Source organism: Antedon bifida, chromosome 7 (genome assembly GCF_963402885.1).
Source record: "Antedon bifida chromosome 7, ecAntBifi1.1, whole genome shotgun sequence".
NCBI classification, from domain to species: Eukaryota; Metazoa; Echinodermata; class Crinoidea; order Comatulida; family Antedonidae; genus Antedon; species Antedon bifida.
The window spans coordinates 12801219-12823479 of NC_136232.1; the positions used below are offsets into that span (position 1 = coordinate 12801219).

The 22261-nt window shown below is 32.2% G+C and overlaps 2 protein-coding genes across 5 annotated transcripts; both read right to left on the reverse strand.

Annotated features, from left to right (window-relative positions):
* Positions 1-723: 723 nt before the first annotated feature.
* Positions 724-1539, reverse strand: LOC144848918 (galactosylceramide sulfotransferase-like). Its single transcript, XM_078705869.1, has one exon. It carries the CDS (start codon positions 1537-1539, stop codon positions 724-726), a length of 816 nt encoding a protein of 271 aa, XP_078561995.1.
* Positions 1540-6680: 5141 nt separating this feature from the next.
* On the reverse strand, positions 6681-21815 carry LOC144847801 (UDP-N-acetylhexosamine pyrophosphorylase-like). Of its 4 annotated transcripts, XM_078704322.1 has the most exons (12): positions 21745-21815; positions 18283-18566; positions 17554-17758; positions 16581-16756; positions 15920-16089; positions 15098-15291; positions 14594-14734; positions 13925-14110; positions 13159-13188; positions 12107-12148; positions 9815-9887; positions 6681-9423 (listed from the first exon to the last, which is right to left on the reverse strand). In XM_078704322.1, exons 2-12 carry the CDS (start codon positions 18551-18553, stop codon positions 9331-9333), a joined length of 1581 nt encoding a protein of 526 aa, XP_078560448.1. In that variant the 5' UTR covers positions 18554-18566; positions 21745-21815; the 3' UTR covers positions 6681-9330. The 4 variants fall into 4 exon arrangements, with proteins under 4 accessions (XP_078560448.1, XP_078560449.1, XP_078560450.1 ...); XM_078704323.1 differs by lacking the exon at positions 13159-13188; XM_078704324.1 differs by lacking the exon at positions 12107-12148.
* Positions 21816-22261: the final 446 nt, after the last annotated feature.

Consider the following 22261-nt stretch of genomic DNA (forward strand, 5'->3'; position numbering starts at 1 on the left):
CTTCGGATTTGTTTAATCATCTACCGTTCGAGTCTCGCTAAAAATATTTATCCCTACTGTATCCCGAAAATTATCCCGAAATGTACGGAAACAAATTTACAGTTTCTCCTGCTATTACTATTGGTGGCCTGACTATTATAGATGCCAATACCGTAATTCTTCTAATAGTAACCCATACTCTAATAGTAACCCCCCTTCTAAAAGTAACCCACCTTATAAGTCAATCTATAATAATTACCCACTACACATAGGGGGTTACTATTAGAGTCACAGACACTTTTATGCAGCCGTATTTTGAAGATAAGGAGATAAAACATGTTGATCTCGCGAGTGGGAGAGGAATGAGTGTTTTTGAGTTTATAAAATAAAGTTTGTTTATTCGTACTGTTTTATTATTACTATGAGTTGCTCGGTGCCTAATTTAAGATTAGTAATAGTAACCCACTACTCTAATAGTAACCCCCCTCTTAATAGCAACCCACCCTAAAAAACAATCAAAGAATAATAACCCAGGGTTACCATTAGAAGATTTACGGTATCTTTCGATTATTTATTTGCGACCTAGTTTGATATTATTTCCAAATATTTATAGTGCCCTCTGTAGTTCGGACATGCTTTCATAAAATGTCCCAATATTCAATTTTTGTTCAGTCCACGGGAAACATTTTAGAAGGAAATTTAGTATTATAGACCTTTATCCCCCTTTCCTAAATAAATAAATAATTAACCTATGCCATATTCATTCATCATTTTCTTAAGCAGCATAATCATAGGTCGTTCTGTAAGTACACTTATTGTACACAGCCTACTTAAATCAAGTGTTAACACATATCCACTACCAAAATCACACACATCCATTGAGTTATTTTTTTTACAGTGATGTGCGTTTCTTTCTAGGGCGTCTCTCGTGTATTTGTACACAAGTCTATTAGATGATTTTCTTTTTACTTCGGCAGCAACACATGTATTGTATAGAAACGATGTCATGTTTCTTAACGCGGTTAAATCTGATTCAAACGTTGGACCATAATTCCTAATCTGATCATCAAAACGCTGTTTGAAATAAGAATAGAGTTTCATATCTATTGCGTTCCACTTTTCTATCTTTTTTGAAAGATCAATATCTAATGATGCACGTTCAGATCTTTGGTTGTGGGCCAAGTAAACAATATCTTCAAATCTCCAACACATTAATTTCTTTAATAGTAGTAACGATTCATCAAACTTTTCCGTTATCATCACCAAATCAAGTTCATTGTCCAATCTTTTAATTTCTTTATCGACAAATTCGTCATTGATGTCCAGTTCTGGATTAACTCCCAAATCCCAAATTTGATTGTTATGTGTAAATTTTTTAGAGTTTCTGGAAGAAAGCTGTTTCCAATTCAACATGGGAGTTTTCATAAAGTTTTTTAATTTCTGAGTTTTACTGAGTTTTGTTTTATCTCCACCGTCAAAAAGTGAGTAATAATCAACGATTGACTCAAATTGAGTAACAGGTTGACGTAGTATAGTTATATATTTTGCGTTTTTCTCCATAAAAGAGGCATAAAGTGTCCGGTTATAGACAGCATGAGAAAAAAATAAATTATACTTATATGCAGTATAGTTCCCTCTTGCGACACCCATTGGGGGTAATAACTGTTTTACGGTATTAAAGTCCAGTGCTTTGTTTCTGTAGCCCAAGGTTCCACGTGATTTAATGAAGGTTTGCAATTTATTGTACAATGCATAACGTTGTAGTATAGATGATATTGTTGTTCCACCAGTTTTGTGCGTTTTTATAAACACAAGGTTCTTTTTAGGCTCACACCTACGTAGGCCGGCATTGTGAGACCTGAAAAAAAAAACTATTTCAACTTGAAATGTATTATTAGGCGAGTAACAGGAAATAATTCGGGTCTCAAATATAAGTAAAAAAATTAAAGAAAGAAATCTTTCTGAATCAAGCAAAAGTGAATAATAATGCGTTATATAATATCATGATGTTTTACTAAATGTGTACTTACGGTTCAACTACTCGATAGAAAGGTTTTCGTTCATGAAATGTAGGCCTAATTGATGCTTTCAAAATGAAATCTATTATCAAAACTGCTATAACGATCATTACAAAGACTGAGTGCTAAAAAGGAATGCGTTTGATGAAACTATAAATGATAATTTGGAATCAACATGAATACTTGATACTGATAGGAACGAATATCTCGAAGTCATGTTAAGCTCTGTCTACACTATCAAACTAGTTTGACAAAAAAAGTGCCCAATGATTAGGATATGCTCAAATATGGTGGTGATATATATAATCATGTCCGTATATGGCCACATCACATTTATTTTTGTCACACAAAGTTTGATAGTGTAGACAGAGTTTTACAGTAACTTTATTCAAAACGCACATAACATTAATATAACCACAGCGAACATTGTTTAACATGTCCATAAGCAAGTTAGTACTGTATTGCTTGCATGTTTACCTCTATGTGTTAATACCATTTCGTATCAATCAGTTGTTTTGATAGAAAAATACTTTACCTTTTTATCCATTGTAGGTATAAATCAATTCGTCTACACTAAAGATATACAAAAATGATACAATTGAGTTTTATGTACAGTATCTAGTACAAATTGACAATTGATAACGTCAATAACATTTCTGTCAAGATAGACCGAGAGCCCAGAAAGTTTATTCATGTGAAAAGCCACAAAAGGTTTGATGGGCTGATTATGTAGATATATAGCTAAGATTCAATAATCAATATTGCTGCCGGGTAAATTTAAATATAAATTTTCCCTGGGGACACCAAATAGGAGGGGTAAAAATGGATTAGGGTATGCGCTTTGTTAAAACGGTACGACGTAAAGGCAGCTTAGAGAAAGGATTGTTTTCTATTTATTTTTTAGTCTCGTTTTTAAGGTGTATTTTGTATATTCTGTTTGGTAGTAGTTGCCTTAAAAGTTTGTTTCAATTTCGATGATGTTTTTGTGTAGTTTCAGTAGATTGATTTTCGGTATCAGACTAATTTTTATACGTACTTCCAAACAGGGTATTAGAAGTCATAAAAGTTAACATTGTCCCACCAACAACTCAGTTACATAGGGTACTGCCGAGTATCCTGTTGAACGAAAGCACTCGTTTTAACATACGTTCTGGTGATTTCAACTATACCTATACAGAATATAAGAAGCCAATTAAAAGGATATTTTAAAATAATTGTATGCAATATACCAAATTTAAGGATTTGGAGCATTAGATGACATAAATGAGGCACGGTAAACATCTTTTCTTGGCAAAATATATCGATATAATTATGTCAGCCATGTTTGACGGCTCCTAAAAAATGCAATGACGGATCGCCAAGTACGTAGGTCTTCAGTTAGATGATATACTATATGTTGTCAAATTAATATTGTTATCCCATTTAACCCATGCATTTGGACGTCCTGACCTCCGAGCTCGCTCGATTGTGTACCATGCAAAAATATCTTTTCTATGGTCAACGTATAATAGCGTTTTTCTTTAAACCTATTACTTTAATACCACAGAATAATAAAATTTATTTTCATCGACGTAGCATACGCCAATTATGATATCATAACATGATATGATAGCATAATATCCATTTCACTGCCCCCTATGAGTACACACCTCAGAATCCGCATCCGCTGGGATTTATAACAATGGGATGGTCATTATAAGTGCCTCGAAGGGCCATCGCTACCACTAAATATTGACAGGAGAGTAAGAGCCGGGAAACGTTATATTTGATGTCATGCTGATAACTGAAGCAAATGCGAATAATGTGGCCTAATAGTCGAATTTTGGTTCTGATACAGATAGTTATGAAGTATATCATAGACTATGTAAGATGATGGGACAAAGAAGAAGACGATGATAATTGAGTTATTATTCGACACATTAAATCATTTAGGCATCTATGTTTTTAAATGATTTATCTTGGAGGAGGACGGCCATTAATCTTAAACGTATTTCACAATAAAATTCTAATCATGTTCTAGTACCTGTTTTACTTTTAGTTTACCGGTGGGTCATTTGGTCAAATCGTTTGACCCTGTTAGAGCATGCAAGACTTTAACTTGTATTTATTAGTACATTAGCCGTAAATAAACCACGCGGATAACTTAGTCATAAGTAAAGTTATAATTTACCGGTATTGATTTTATAACCCGGATGGATAATATCACCAAATGAAAGGATGCATTATTACGGGATCAATGCACTAATACCAATCTGATAAGAAATTTAAATATCTAGATTATAGTTAGTTAAGTTTCTTAAGCCTGTTTTCCTGTCGACGTTATTCGATGCTATCGTTAACAATAATCGGCAATCTTCTACGTAAACATTGCAATGTTAACGATTTACATGAAAAGGTACTCGCTATCGTTATCCTTTCAACTTGATCGTTTTAACGATCGTCGTTGAATTGTTAACGATCAACAACGATAGCGTCGAATAACGTCGACAGGAAAACAGGCGTTTCAAAGTCAATCATTATAGACAACAAAAAGACAACACAAACAAAATACCATAACACAACAAGCTAAAAGGAAGGAAAATAATTTAACAAAACAATTCGTTTTCAAGCGAAATGGAATCTTTCGATCAATCATGAGAAACCAAATGATTCCGGCCAAAGAATCAATTTACAGAAAATATGTGAACATTATAGGCCTAGCAGAGACCATGTTTTGGTGTAGGCCTACACGTATCTCGATGATACAAAAAGAAAGGTAACCATACATTTTAATATATCAAATATATTTATTATATTGAACAAGTTCAGAGTCTCGGTGAAGAGGCACTCAATGTGTACATGGCACGAGGCATTATTTTGGATGGCAATCCTATGTGTTTTGTTGTCTAATGGTATAGGTTCGACCCACTTTTATTTCTTCGTCTGTTCAAATGTTTATTTACAATACATTGCACATAATGATAATAATAATGTAGAACATTGTAACGCCATACAGTACATTATACTTCAACAGCATTTTTGGGCTACTGTCTGGAACAACTTACAAGATAAAGTTGCTGTCGTGAGTATGTTCGTATATCCCAAAGCCTAGGGTAATATTTACAATGCAATATGAAATAGCCGTGTGACTCTTCGAGTTATTAAATCTTGTAGGGGGCGAATTGGAAATTGTTGGGATACTGTCTGGGGCAACTTCCATTATAAAGTTGCTGTCAATGGTATTTCCGTATATCCCAAACCCAAAGGGTAATAGTTACAATGTAAAATGGATTTTGTCGTGTGGTTCTTCGCATCATTAAATATTGTATGGCCCAACGGGCATTTGTGGGCTACTGTCTGGGGAAACTTACAGGATAAAGTTGCTGTCAATGGTATTTTTGTACATCCCAATGTGTAACGTCAGTTACAATGTCATTGCTGTTTTAACATTGTATACACATATGGGGACGATGTGGCTTTTCACATGATTAAATCCATTTTTTTACCCCTCCTATTTGGTGTCCCCAGAGAAAATTTACAGGATATGACCCGGCAGCGGCTGCAATATTGATTATTGAATCTTATATCTACATAATCAGCCCATCAAACCTTTTGTGGCTTTTCACATGAATAAACGTTCTGGGCGCCCGGTCTAGTTTAACATCGTAACTTACTTTTCTTTCATTTAAAAACAAATTGTATCTAGGTATAGTGCAATTAATTTTAAAACATTTAAACATTATTATGGTATTACTCACCAAAATCGCTTCTGACAAGTTATAAGCTCAATTAGTATATCTGGTTACGTAGCTATACTGCAACACATTCATGTAGGCCTACAGATGTGCTGCAAAACTGCATCGACAGTTGAATGCTCGGATGGTTTAACCAATGGAGATACGAGTGACAAAATAGATATTATACATTAAAGTTCTCAATGACAAAAAATTGAACTCGTTCAATGGTGTCCAACTGGGCCAAACTATCTGATGTTCCGTCTAGTATTCGGAATATGGTAATTTTGATGGTAAAAATGATATTTTGTTCCTCAAGAAAAGTCTGGTTTCCAGGTTGCAAGATCTGTTTTAAAGAGTTGCTTTACTGATCAATGTTTATTACTTAGTATCATGTATCATTATGAATTTTATTGAATGAGTTTTAGTTTATTTGGCAAAGCAGTCGTCTGTTTCTATTTGTTAGTAACAAAATGTAAATAATTCAGTGTTACTTTAGAGAATCAAGAGTATAAAATGTCAAATTATAGATTGTTATATTTATGGAGGCAAATAGAAACAGACGACTGCTTTAGGAATTCTAACAGAAGACATGAACACATTGTATTCCCTATTATTTACTTTCATTGCATTATCTGGCATTTAAGTTAATGCAGGAGTGAAGTGAATAACAATGTCGCTGCATATGATTTTAGGTGACGCATGCGCAGCAATCAAAAGCAAATACCGGAACATCAATTAAATTTGGTTATGTAATAAATCCAAGAAATCATGAAAGGTCATGTATCTATTGTCCGACACGTCGCCTCGATTTAAAGTAGATCAATAATATATATAAGTCATCAGTACGGTGATTGGGAAAAAATCAATACGGTTGACGTCATCTGTAACATGTGAAACTCATCGTGTGTTTAAACTCCCAGTCAAATTCATTGATCGGATTACAAGAAAGCATTCAAACAATTGCATCTATATAATCTCGTTATCAATTTATTACAACATTGTTTCAATAAAATGATTTAGTCTTTTATAATAAAGACATGTAAATAATTAGAAATTGTGATTGAAATCACAATTTATTCAAGTTAACCTTTATTTAAAAAAAGCATAATTCAAATATAACTCTATATTGATAAGGCTCAGGTGCAAATAAGAGAAAATCGACAAATAGTGTTCCGTACATCATAAGATTGATATACAGTACTGTAACCCTTTTCACAAAATAACATTATTTCTTCCAGAAAACTACCAAGGTGGAACACATCAACGCAGTCGCGACACATCCACCAATGTTGTTTAACACATCAAATGTGGTCCATAGTTCAGACCATCTAATGTGGCTCATGCTTAGACACATCTAATGTGGTGCATGCTTAGACACATCTAATGTGGTGCAAGCTTAGAGACAACCTTTGGAATCCATTCTGTCTAATGTGGTTGATGCTTAGACACATCTAATGTGGTGCATGCTTAGACACATCTAATGTGGTGCATGCTTAGACACATCAAATGTGGTTGATGCTTAGACACATCTAATGTGGTTGATGCTTAGACACGTCTAATGTGGTTGATGCTTAGACACATCTAATGTGGTGCCATGCTTAGACACATCTAATGTGGTTGATGCTTAGACACATCTAATGTGGTGCCATGCTTAGACACATCTAATGTGGTGCATGCTTAGAAACATTCAATGTGGTCCACCTTGGATGCTTAGACAAATTCGGTTTAATCTTAAATACACCAAGGTGGTTCAGTCCATTATTTAAAACACATTCTACACCGTAAATATGATTATAATTATTAATATTGTCAACATTTCAAATTAGCATCAGCTCCAAAATACACCAAGTACTGAAGAATTTCATACAATAATACAGTATATACAGAAATTAAAATAGTTTTGCCGCCACCAGAAATCCATAGACACGTAGTGTCAAAATTCTTATCTTGTAAAGATGTTGTAATATATTTTATTATTTTACTTATATTATTACTTGTATTATTAATTTTACAATACAAACCAGAAACAGCAAAATTATACTTAGCAGACTATTACCAATATAACTGAAACATTAATTAACACTAATAAAAAAAACTACAAAAGCATAACATTATTATGATTGATAATAAAGTAATTGTAACTTAAGGTCAATAACTGAATAAATACAAGAAAAAAATACATAAATTTAACCTCTTTTAAACATTATACTGTACTAACAAAGCACACTAACAAACACACTTATAATTAACTAATTAAACCAACATAATAATTAACATAAACAAGAAATATGGCTGAGAATGTGATAGTATCTCAAAAATGTAATTATTATTATTTTTGGTTAGATATTATACTACAATATTGCTACATTACACTATTAATATTTGGGATATCAAACAATGTTTGTTGATTTTAATCAGATGCTCAGCTTTTTTTTTCCAAAATTGTAAAGAATGTGAAGGAAATGCAAAAGATTTTGTTACAATTAGGTACAGATAAGTAGACCTCAATGTAATGATGTGAGCATTGTTTAAGCTTGACTGTCATAAGTCTTTTAACATTTTTTCTGTTTAGATAATGTTATCAGAGGCCATTTTGATATTTTTATTCCAGCTAAAGTAGAGTTATGACACGCCATATGTGCCAAAATGCTTTTCTTTTTACAAATAGTAAGCCGTTTGGACTATATTTGGGCCATTGTTCATGAAAATATTTTACTATAGGTGATGCCTGTGCATTTTATAAATACACTAACACAAAAAATGCCTATTCCGATCAACCACATTCATTGTGAATTGTTTTAATGTATGGGTTAGAGCTAACATTTCCCGAACTAAACTTTATACAGTTTTGCTGGTTGAACAACAATAACCTCTGATACAAGTGGCTTATATGAAGTTCTTCTATACAAACAAATCATACTGCAAATTGACCTGAGAAGTTTGTATAAAAACGTCATATAAATAGAAAAAAAACATCAAGTTGAATACAAAAGCAATCAAAGATTTGAGAAAATATGTAAAAAACTGGAATTACACAATAATGGATTTTTGGTCGTCAATTAAATAAACTCATTGGTCGAAACATCCGAAATATTCGTAATCACTAAAATTAATTTATAGAAAAAAATGTGACATAAAGGTATTATTATTATTATATTAATATAAAGAAAACAAATAGTGGTTAATATTTGATATTCAATAATATATTAGTGAAGACTTATGTCTTGATACAAGACTTTTCAAACATAATTATAAATATATCTATATAAGGCAATTGAAACTCTAAAGTGGAAACCCTACTATAGAACATGTGTTATTTATAATCTTTCCTACAACAAGAAGTTGTCTATACAATTATCAAACTGGGTTGATTGTGTTAAAACATATATTGCCCTGTATTTTTTGTTTCACAGGAAAGTGTCCCCTCAAAGGATGTCCTCTGAATAGAGGTGTCCCAAAGGAAAGGTTCTACGAAAGAATAATTGTGGTTAATAATTTAGCAATCATTTTAAAGGTGGTAAATTGTTCAAGTTTCCACTTTAGGTTTCTATGGAAGGAATTACAATAACATCATTGGTACATCATTGGTGATAAGTAGAAGCCCTTGAAATAATCAGCTATTTAATCTGCATTTCTTTATCTTTAATATATTTCTCTGTGAGCAGCAATGGTGACTGAAAGCGCTTGTTGCTTACCACTTCCTCTAAGCCCTGAAAGAAAAGAACAAGTAAATATCACTTTACTGCAATAGGGAATCTGCTTAATTTATGTGAGAACGTTAGCCAGGTCTATACATTTGTTTGCAAACTCTGCGTTTGCCACTGTTTGTGATTCACCTAACATTTGCAAACTAGTTTTCTGCAGTTTGTCAACTAGTCTACATTAATAGGGAACTTAATTAATATTAATAGCTATAAGGCTTGTCAGTAGGGTAAAGTGTTATCTACTGGTTGTAGCATACATGGAATGTCTCGACATTCCCAACTTGATTTCATTTTTAAAAATACATGGTGTACAGGAAACCTTAAGTTTATAGTGCTTAATCACTATGCATTTATTTGTCATGCAAATCTTTACAAAAAAGTCTTATAATACACATACCTCTCCAGCATAAGAAACAAGGGGTGAGACTTCACATATGACAAGAGAATGATCAACATCATTGGCACTGCGTCTGTAATGATAAAAACGTAAATTGTACTGATAAAGTTTATCTCTTTGACCTTAATAGGGAGCTTTCACAGGAGCATGTAAACGTTAACTGTAACGCTATTTCCCAACATGCAATGTGCAAGCTCCGCCCACTTTGTAAACAAATCTATCTGCGTGTGCACAAGCGTCACGAAAAACTTTAGTTACATGCGTCGAGAACCTTATTTCAGGAAAATAGCGTCAATGAAAAACGTAAACCGAAGTGTATCGAATTAGGTTTTTATGCTGCGAAAGCTTGCTAATAGTTAACGGAAATCTTTTACAGCAGTAATAAGATTTTGTCTAGAATAATGCTGGAATTCCCATCGATGGGGTTAACAGCAAGCAAAAATGCATCAATTGCTTGGAGCAGAATAATACACTTCATTGATAAAGTACATACAGACTGGTTAATGTTTCACATCCCATGGTAATAAACTTCTAAATAAAAACTATTGTATTATATAATTGATTGAGGTATACAACCTTAACTCTAGATTATTTTCCTCCACACAAACAATGTTAATTATGTCATCGCATGCTGCAACCTCAAATTAAGTGAAATTTTGAGGCTGCCTTTGTAGTTAGCACCAGACTGTCATGACACTAATGACTTGTTGTCAGTAAAGTGTAAAGATAATCTACACTAGCAATTTGCGTTTTGGCAACACTGGATTTACCATTGTTTGGAGAGGTTTGTGGTCTCATATGATTACCCTTTTGCATCACATGACTACTATACTTTTACTTGATTGACTGAGTTAAAAACCTCAGCAAACCAGTTTTTCAAGAAGGTTTATGATGGCCTAACTTCTACAAAGCAGGACACTGGTCTACAATGGCAAACCTTTAAAGTTTTAATGGCTTATTTGTTCATTTGTTTGTGATTCTTGGAATCTGAGTGCTTTAATGATTATAATTCATTGTATATTTTAATTAAAAGAAAAACAAATAAAACAAAAGAATGTATAATTTCAAAATGTAATCTGAAGAATTTTATCCATGCAAAACAAGGGGGTGGAGGGGGGGGGGGGGGAGAAGGGGTGGTGGGATGGATGTAAATGAAAGGATAAGAAGTCAAATAAAATAAAAATACTGAAATTGTAAACATTTAGTAATGTATAGGAATTTATAAATAGTAAAATGTAAGGATGTAAGATACATTGATGATTGCTTTGATACAATTATATAAGAATGACTTTGCCTTAATAAGATTTAAATGAAATTGTTATATAACTAGCCCGTACACAGTTCAACTCTATTCTTAAAGTGCCCCTTTTCAAACAATATATCAACAGCAGAGAAATGATGATAAATAGGTATTACCTAGCCTACCTCATCATAATTTTTCCCCTCTATGGGTAAATAGAGCTCCCTGTAAAAACCCTGCCTATGGACTAGTACAGGTATAAACTACAAATAATGTATACTCTATTGAAAGAGGTAATTAAAGCCAACCTTGGGGCATGAGCCCATAATAAATTGAAAGTAAATCATTTAAAATGATATATGGGTATTTACAGTAAATGTTAATGACGAATTATTTAAATATTGCAATAATATAGTGATAGAATAGCTGATCAGTGTTTTTGTATGAATATAGAAAAACTTGAAATATTGTGTAGAAAAGATAATACTTCTAGTGTATGGGAAGGAAATTTGCAGAAAGAAAGGTTTCCGAAGTTTAAATGATAAATCGTCGCCATTCTTTCAAAACCTTTTGTCTTCAGAGAATATAAGGACACTTATGTTTAATATATGTTTTCGCTTGTAAATGTGTAATATAAACAAACAGATTTCACTAAAATAATACAAAATAAATCAAATTCTGTTTTTTAAAAGTATTTTGAATTATTTCACGTGAAATACATGGTTTTGTGTTTACCCGACATATGCTAGGAATTCATTTCGTAGTATCAAAAGCTGGTACTGTATGTAGTATTCAATACCTTGTATGTAGTATAGAAAAACAATTTTTTTGCTTTCTGATTGGCTGTTGCAACTACAAATGTCACCATTGTTTGAACAATACCTCTGACAACATATTGGATACAATAACTTAATTTTTAAAAATAGTAGAAATACGAGGTTTTGAAAGAATAGCAACGACATGTAAATTTCATGATGAATTAAATTTGATATCGAAACTAAAATATGTATTTAGATCTAAAGAAATAAATATTTGTTTACTGCAAATTATACCTGTCATTTCCATTCTTGTCAAACGCCATTGTTTTCGGTTTCCTGTAGTTTAGCAGACAAAGATTTGTGAATAAAAAAATAACAATAATATTTTTTTGTAGATTGTTTTTTTTCTTAAAATTATATAAATAATTGATAGATATGATTTCAGAATTTTATAAACTCATGCATGATAAACATAGATATGTTCATTAGTGTTGATAGGTGTAAATAAAACATGTTTAAGTGCTTGAATAAATAATATATTTAATAAATACATATTAAAATACTAATCCTGTGAGTTGTAAAAGAACTACAAGATAACTAGTCATGATGATCCAGACAAAAGTATATATATTTGTTTATATATCATATAACTATTTTGTGTTTTAGTAAGAACAAAAAACTTTGTGCTACTACTATTACAATTCAACCGGAAAAAAATCTGTTAGACATGATCAAGACATTTTTTCTGTACATGTTCCTCAAATGGATGCACTTGTGGTGTTTTGTAAAAAATGGTAAAAATTGGCACATTATTAATTGTAAACGAGGAATGTTATTGACTGATTCAACTGACCATTAGTTGTTGAATTGAGATTTGTTTTTTTTTCATGAGGTTAGAGTCTAGAAACATGAATGTGTACAGCCAACTCTTCCAAAATTGGGCTTAGGCCTAATTGTTTGGTTTTCTGAAAAGTCTGGTGTTCAGTATGTGTTTTGATGCTAAAAGGATTTGGGAGCTTTTGGACCTAAAAAAAGTCTGGTTTTGGAGAGTTTCCAGATTTCAGGGAGATTTGATTGTACAGTATAACATTTTCACTGAGTGCAACAGATGAACTGCGAAAATTACATACAGAAAAAAATCTTGGGTTTAGTGACTTGTCTTGTAGTTAATATATATAATAGATTTAGTACTTTATAGTGAACTGTATATATAATTACATTGTAAACATTTCCTAGATAAAAGATGATGTTAGTATTCAGTGTGCCCATATTTATTATTATAATGTACACAGATGAAAACTGTATTTGTATTTATAATTGTATAATGTTAAAATTGTTATTTTCACCTTATTGTTGTGTCAAGTTTTAATCGTTTGCTGGAAGAAAAGTAGTGAGACAGATTTTTAATATAACTACTATATTTTGTTATAGCATACAGACAACAAATGTGTCTAAAAAGGCATTCCTACAATCGAATGAAGATCTTTTTAACAAAAATACTACATAAATATCTAGAAATTAATTTTTTCCTAAGCTTTCTCTCAAACCAACTGAACATGTATGTCATTTAAGAGTAGTAATGGTTTTATAATTGTTAAAAGTGGCGAATTTATCATGTGAACATATCAGTTTTATTCGCTAAGACACTGAAAATATCCTGCTAAAGCTATGAAAATGATTAACATCTTTTACAAAGTACTTCACACTAGATATATAAAAAATGAACAAAAACTTATTTGAACTTATCAGGCCCTTTATCTGGATTATTATATGACTGTTAGGGTTATATCATGTCCTTAAAATATTTACACATACCAAATGGGCTGACTGAGATATTTTTAATTGCTGCATATCCAAGATTTTGCTAAAGTATCTTATAATTGTTTATATTATTATTATCAGTGATGTAGAGGCCCTGGTTTAGAGACCCTAAGTGGCCCTCAAATGGTTTTTTGACTAGAGGCCTTTTGAGTAGATGGTTATTATATTAAAAAAAAGTGACTGTAAAAGTTGGGGTTGCAATATGTACTATTCCTTCAGTCTGGCAACAAACAGTACAATTACTGTAAAATAGCTATAGTTCAAGTTGGGAGAAAACAAAAACTGAAATACCTTGGAATTGCTGGAATCAGGGAATCGTTCTTGTCAACAAAGGATCCACCAGCATTCAATACCCATCTATGGTGTAGGGACATTAGTGCATGCTTAGCAGTTGTTGGGTTGTCTTTTTCAGCCTTATCACTATTCTTTAGTGGTGAAAATTCATCCTCTCGTAGGACCTCAAACACTACAAAATTACTAATAAAAAAGATATAAAGATATACTTTATAAAAATAATGTAACACTGTCTATATTGCATTTAATGTACTGTAGTGTTAACTACAAAAGTTCACTCACCCTGTACAAGATATGTTATTAAAAGTTATTCAAACACTGTGACATGTGACATAGATGAAATATATTTCCTCCATGCATGTGACATCATAAACAAAACACTTTCTTTTACATACATAACATATGGTAACTAAATCAGAAATACACTATCATTTTGATATGTTGTAATGTCAGTAAAATTTGTCGTAAACTTTGGTAAATTGATCACACTGAAATCAATCCATTGGAAATGAGTACAATTGTATTATGTTTTTAAAGTACAATCAACTCTCCCAAATTACCAAACTCACTGAAAACAAAAGGCTTTTGTTACTATTAAAACACAGAAAACTATAAACTAAAGTTAAATGTTCAGTTTTCTGAAAAAAACTAGATAGAGCAGCTTACTTTGAAAACTCAAAGACATCAAAGACAAACTTCTCCATTTTTATGCCATTTGGTTTTTCTGGAGTTATTATATTGCCCTGTTCATTCACATACGGTATCTTCTTTTTGGCAACATGGTGTTTTAAGAAAGGCTCATTCTCACTGAAAAAAAAACAATTCACAAATTAATATTATTTTTTTGGGCCCTAAAGCTCTGTCTGCACTATCAAATTTTATGTGACAAAAAAATATGATGTCATATCACTACCATATTTGGGCACTCACACTTTCTTGTCAAACTAGTTTGATAGTTTAGACAAGGCTTTATAATAGTCACTGTGTTCCTAACTGGTAAAAACTTGTTAAATTTCAACCATATTGCTTGGAGATGAGATGTATGTACAGTAACTCGTTGAGTAGAACAGTCAATCTTTCAACTTAATATTCTACCCATTCAACCCATAAACATTCATTATTTACATTACTTTTTAGTTTTATATAATATTCATTATTAACTATTCATACTTGACAACTTCTTTTAGAAAATCAAAGGTGAAGAAATGGTTGCAGATATTGCCAGCACTGAAAACTAAACGTCCATCTTCATTTCTCTTTTCGGCTGTTTGTAACGTTATCTCACTGTATTCCACAACCTGGTGTTTCCCATCCACACGACATACAACACCCACTGGTTCTGTTGGATATGATTTTTCAACAACCTAAAAAATAAGAAGAAAAATGTGTTCAGTTTAAAGCTTAAAATATTTAATGTAATACAATTGTACCATAGATAATTTATTTGAAAATGAATTGTTTCATTGTAGTTTATTTTAAAAAATCACAGTTTCATGTTTGTCTAATCTATAGTTTGTATAGATGCCATTTACAAAATAAATAACTATGGATCACCTCCAAATTTGTATCACTGGTTTTAAACCACACGTTTTCTACAATAACCTAGGGTCACAGTTACAGTAACTCCTTAAGCGTGGTTCCCACTAGAACGCAGTGACGTATTGCGTAATCACAAGTGGGAACCGATAATGCAACAGTGCTGCAAACATCGCTACGGGAAATCAAATCAGTTTGATTTCATGCAACAACGCAAGACAAAAAAACACTGGAAAACATAGCACAGCGCATACTCAATAGTACGCGGGGCGAACCAGGTCAAAGTCTACGGCATGCTAACGTTGACGCGCAATAAGCAGGTTTGATTTCACGCAGTCGGGGGCAACCACAATTATTGGAAGGGCATTTGCTTATGTTGCGTAGGTTGGGTTACGTTGCGTCGCTAGTGGCAACCAAGCTTCCCTTTACAGAATCCCATTTATTTTTAAACCTTACCTTAGCTCCGCAGTTAGCTCCTTTACTTATGCAGAAACCTATAAATGTTGGATCAGCCATCTTCACAAGAATGTTATCAACACAGTAGACATGTATGTATTGAATTCCACGTCGTTCCATATCGCCAAGAACCTTTTCTCCAAGAGCTCGATACAATCCACCATTTCCATCTAAAGGAATAAAATAAAAATGATCAAAACAATTTACCTATAGTATAACAAACCACTGTGTACATAGAAACCTATTTTTACATCAAACAACTGCATTATATTACTATCTAAACATTATGACTCTCAAAAGTTATCATTTTAAACTTGAAAGGAAACATGTTACTAGCACTGCAGTGCTTATGTAAGCCTAACAACATTCTCATGAGTTGTTATATAGCACACCTCAAGTCTAGAGATTTAATAGTTTTAAAGTGTGATTCACCATAACACACACAGAATAGTAAAAACAGACCTAAACAAAATACATTTAACTGTCTCATTACATGTTTGCTGGTTACAGTAATGTTGGTTATGTTTTCTTTGCAACTTGTTATATACAAAAGTTAACATTGATTGCACATTTTGCCACTTGCAAAGGTTTGTGAGGTTTGTTAGTGAATGAAAAGTACTGTAAAGATTCTAGCCCTGAAGGGTGCCATCATCTTTCTTACCTGGAGCCCTTGCTATTTTGCCTTTGTTACTCATAATAATCTTGCCATCAAATGACATACATGGCAACATATTCTGTTCAAAGAACACAATGTCTTCCTTCTGAAGGCCAAAGAAGTTACGTGATGCAAAGTATTCTTCCGTTGGCTCTTGAGTATGTTCACTCGTCATTATGTACCTATAAAATATCGAACATATATTATAGAGAATTTCAAAACGGTTTTTATCACATTCAAACACCGGTTCTCGTCAGATCACAGAAGTTAAGCAACGTTGGGCCTGGTTAGAGCTTGGATGAGAGACCATCTGGGAATATCGGGTGCTGTATAAATGGAGCTGGGGTCCCGTTAGGCATTTGAAATAAGCATTGTTGACTCTTATGACAGCCCCTGCACCTAGTATCTACCTTTGCTCTGGTCAAGGTGGCCACTGGACGAGAGAAGCCCTTGATCAATGTTAGGACCAATCAAGGTGCTTTAAACAGTCCTGGCTTTGTTTGTATCAAACCTGTTAGTGGCGGTAATTATCGCTTTTGGTTTTGATTAAATAAAATAAAAATAAAATAAAAACATCAGTAAGAAGATGGCAAATGAGAGGGGCCACTGTGAATCAAGGGGATATCAAATGAGAGAATAGGTATGCAATGTCATCATAAATTGCTGCCAAAGCTTATGAAACAAATGGTTGTTCTTGTCAATCTTCGCCTCAATTCAATAACCCAATCTCATGTTTTTTAAATTGTTTGGAGACAAATATTAGATTTGCGAATAGTGAGAAGACATAAATCCATCTCTGATTGGTCTGTCAAAAATGCACATGCTATTTTGCAATATTTTACGGTTGTGAGGAACAATGCACTTTCTAATGGCATGTCAAATAGTTAACCAGGTAAATTGTTTAATTGCTATTTTGAACAAATAAAAGGTACAGTACAGGATTAAAAATAAACTTGTTGATTGATGTTTTTTTACTTACCAAGGTATTGTTCCAGATAAGCCAGTTTCTTCCTTTGCGTACCGTTGTAGACGTAGGATTCTCTCTGCCTGTAGATGGTAGAGTGGCTTGCCTGATGGTAGGCCTACGTTATACATGCCTTTTGGATAGTTTACACCCAGCCTTGTTCCCTGTCCTCCTGCCAGCAGTAAGACACAGACTTTGGATTTTCCAACTGCCTCCAAACCTAACAAATTAAAAGATTACATATAATATGAATAAATGAACATATGATTACAGTATGAAGTAAATGACTTGGGCTTTTGCATGATTTTTGAAAAGGGGGTTTGAGGTTCAGAGATCAAAATAGTAATTTTAGAACTACATGATTATGGTACTGTAGTGTACATACAGTATAATTGTACATTTAATGTACTCTACAGAATAGGTAGAAGAATGAAAAAATCAAAAGAAACCAAGTGAAAGGTGGAGAAGTTTAGTGACTGCTTTAATTCATACAGACTATGTATACTACTGTATGTATTGCAGTTTAATAGTTTCATTGGACCGACAGCTCAGGGTGTTAAACCCTGAGAGAACCCAAAAAACCTTGTTTAAATCTCTTTATACTGTATGCTTTGAATACATGATCAATTTGACTACCATCAGAAATCGGACTCTCTGAATATCAAATGTTATAAAATGTATTCTGAACGCTGTTTAGAGCACCATACATTACAGAGGTACCTTTTTTACTGTTCTGATACTCACCAGTCTTTTCCCATTGCTTTAAGATTTTGCCGGATCTTGTAACAGAGCCAAACATTTCTGTTGGGATTGGTTCCATCTTATCGTCAACTTTTGTTTGTGTGTCCATGGATGCGGTTGCTGCATTGAAGAACCTAACGACTTCTGCGATATTTGTGTTTGTGATGTCATTGTACAGTATTTGTTTGCTTTTTTCATCTAAATCATTTACAAAATCTAGCAAATGCTCCTGGTTGTGCTCTGCTAGTTTCTTACGAAGACTTTCAAAATCCATAATTACTTTTTATCTATAATATTGATACATGAATGAAATAAATATTTAATCAATAACTATTGTACGGTTTCAAATTTAGTGCTATATTAACATTATACAGCAATAACAAATAATTTAATCAAACTGACAAAGGTTTACAATGCTGAATATAAATTGTGGTTAACATTAACTATATACTGATTTTTATATTTTATCATTTTAAAGAGGACTCCTGGATATCAGCTGGCCGGGTTAGCCTGTCAATATAAAGTTGAAAAAATCCCCCAAAATACTGTAAAACACTATTATAAAGAATGATTACAGTAAAGGCCATTTACAGTATACTAGGACAGCAATGATCAACAATAGCTAGATACAGTAAAAGATATTCTGTAGAACTATAGGAACTATTTATGCTGTCTTTGATGAAAATAATATGTCCAAAAGTGATGTCCAATAACGTCATGATTAGAGGACAATAATATAACATATTTTATTTATAATACAACGATTTTATTGTTCACTATTGATCATGACTGGATTTAAAAAATATTATTTTATTAAAGACAGCTTTGGTTATCCTATAGTTTCTAGAATGAAAAGTTTTTCTTTTGATTTATGCAAGTCAGAACAATGTATGTTTATCTATTGATTGACGTTTATACTGTACTATAGCATAAAACAGACCTTACACTACAGAAAGTGTTTCATTGCAAATACAGTATAATTCTGTCTGGAAGAATCAAATGGAATTCTAATCTAATCGTTATTGTATTATTGAGGACTTTCTATCAAGGTAACGAAAACAGTCAATGATACGAATAGACTTAACTTAACAAATAAAAGCTATTAAGGCTGGTAAAGACATAGCTTGTCCTAAGTCTGTAGTTATTTTCTTTGTAGTAACTATTGTCTCTTTTTATGCTCTTATAGTATTATTGATGACTTTTCAAAACAACTTAGTACACTATCATTTTATAGTATTCAAGATAATTAATAAAAAATGACTTGTTTTAACCACAAAATAAATGTATTATTAATTTCATGAATGTGATGGGACTATCATTGTCATTGCTCTGAAGCTCTAAGTGGATCACAAATAACTTTGAAAATATGACATGAAAACAAAAAATAATAATAATGGGGGTGTTATAATTGAATAGTAAATTAATTAAGCAAAATCTCTGTACAAGAAAAAAAAAAGCACTGGCTTAAATGTTAATAGGGTCAGTTATAGTGTAGTGTGCTGTAACTATAGCAACAAGAATGTAATCAATGACATGTACTAATACTACTTAAAAGGCCCATGAGATCAAAAGATCAATTCTTTAGTGGACTTCATGAAATAGGCCTACTTTCCTTTTTATTGTAATTGTTTTTAATATTCAATGTCTACTATAGTATACAAAACTAGCACCACTGTACGGTATTGTACATACCTAAATATATAGTTATGTAGATTCATTTTTAATACATTGTTGTATGTGCTTTATATTCTTGTCATCAACTTGTTAAAATCCCAAACAATTTGTTACATTTCTGTTAGTATGTGTTCATTTTATTGGGTATAATCATGTGTCCACTGCAATAAACTATAGTTAAATGTTAGGACAAATCATTTTAAAATTTAAACCTGCAGTAATTTAGTCAACTCAACATGTATTTTCAATGCATCAACAATAGAAAAGAAATCAATAATGGTTGCTAACTACTTACTGTACAATTAAATTGTAAATTATTTGTCCTGAGTGTAACATCTGTCATTTCTAATATGTATACAAAAATTAATACTAGGCGGCCTACTGTACAATACCTGTATGTACTTTCTAATTGTAGTAAAGTTAATCCTGGGTTTTTCCCAAAATGTTTCATAGTTTATGATACTGTATCATATTTTGTTTTACGTAATTTCAATTTGAGCAAGAGAATGTCTATCTTGCGTAATGTGTATATTGAATAAGTAAAACCTCTTGCACAATATTTATAATCAGAATGCACTAGCAAAGAATATAGATCATTTTGGTCGTCACTGAGTCTGGCTTATGCAATTTACCCCTTCTTTCAGTTCAGATTACGCAAGTCATGCATCGCAAACAACAGTATTTAAATCCATTTCTTGGTGTTAACTGTCAAATACACAGAGGGTGGGTGGTCCAATGGAACAGAGTTAACTTAATTAAATACTTAATAATAATTATAGGACTACAACAAGTGGCTCCACTAAAGTTAGTTTGATCAGGGAGTTGTTAATTATCCATGGTTTGATTGTTAATTTATATATAATTATAAAACAAACTTCCAAAAATTGCTGATGATTCTACTACTACAGTACTAGGCATATATTTCAAATTTTTCAAAAATAAAGAATATAATGCTTTGATTGACATAGCCTACTACTAATAATAATTAAACTATACTGTAAATATAAAATAAAATATAAATCCAAAGGCAAATTACTGAAAAAATAACAATGCTGTGGGTATCAAAATACAAAAAAAAAAAAAAAAAGCGAAAAGCTAAATCAAAACGATAAGTAAAACAGCCAGAAAAGTTAGCAAAGCTTTCGGGCAACACTAGCCCTTCATCAGTGCAAGTGAAGGAATTTGGATAACGTCATAGTATAAGAGCTGGCAAGTGCTGCCATAAATAAAATAAAATATAGTAATTAGGCCATTGCTATTTATAAAATAAAATATAGTAATTAGGCCTCGTTTAGTAACTCCTTAGTAACTAGGCCTAGTACATACAAGCCTACTTGTGGGCCTATTCTATATATTCTATGACATGTCATAACACAAACAGGAGAGGAGCAGTAGTAGTACTGTAGTGTAGTAGTACGTACAGTAGATAGAGTGGGTTTGTAAATAAAATAAATTATCACTATTATTATGGTAACTAGGCCGACAGTAATTTGCAAATAACATTAGGTCTAGACTAAAACTTTTTCAATAACTTACTTCAATAACCAGTACTAGGCCTACTATACTGTAATAAGCTAGGCCACTACGTAGTACAAGGCCTTATCACACTGTCCTTCCAGGCGCCTCAAACGCTAGATCAAACTTTAGATATCAACTACGGCTTAGGGTCTAGGCCTAGCGAATGTTCTCATGTAACGATCGAATACCCTAGTGCAAAATAAAACACTAGATAAACATAGAAGGTTTATAAATATTTCTAGTTGGGATTTAATAAGGAATACATATAATTACCTGTCAAAATACCTCCTCCGCAAATTAATTAGGTTACGGTAAACAAAACCACTGCCCAGTAGATCGCATCCACTTAAAACACTGCCACGAAAACCGGAAGTTACAAAACGCGTCATAACTTTTTTTTTAATAAAGCTTATAGGATATATATTAAAACATTAAACAAACAAAAAAGATTAATTTATTCAAATTTCAAAATGGCCTATTCAAAATCTGATATTGTTAACTGATTTAAAAACATGAATATACAAAAATAAGCAAAACATAACAAAATAGAAGGCAAAAGAGGGAAAAAATTATACTGTTAGTATTTATTTTTTATTGATGCCTATTTATTGGTTAAATAATATGAACGCGTATTATTATTATTAAATATTTATCTGTACGGCATTGTATTATTGTTTTATTTGGTTTCTGATAAAAACAAAATTGTCGAAATATCTAATTAAAATGAATATTGAGCCTCACATTATCATAATCATCATCATCATTGTTATGATACATGCCGTCCTTATGG

Bases quoted from the DNA above. Each gene is read 5' to 3' on its own strand.
- LOC144848918 (XM_078705869.1), bottom strand. From the start codon at position 1,539: ATGGAGAAAAACGCAAAATATATAACTATACTACGTCAACCTGTTACT.
- LOC144847801 (XM_078704322.1), bottom strand. From the start codon at position 18,553: ATGGATTTTGAAAGTCTTCGTAAGAAACTAGCAGAGCACAACCAGGAG. The intron at 16,090-16,580 runs GTAAGAAAGATG...TTATTCCTTTAG, and splicing joins CAAAATAGCAAGGGCTCCAG to ATGGAAATGGTGGATTGTAT. The intron at 9,424-9,814 runs GTATGTGTATTA...CTTTTCTTTCAG, and splicing joins TTGTTTCTTATGCTGGAGAG to GGCTTAGAGGAAGTGGTAAG.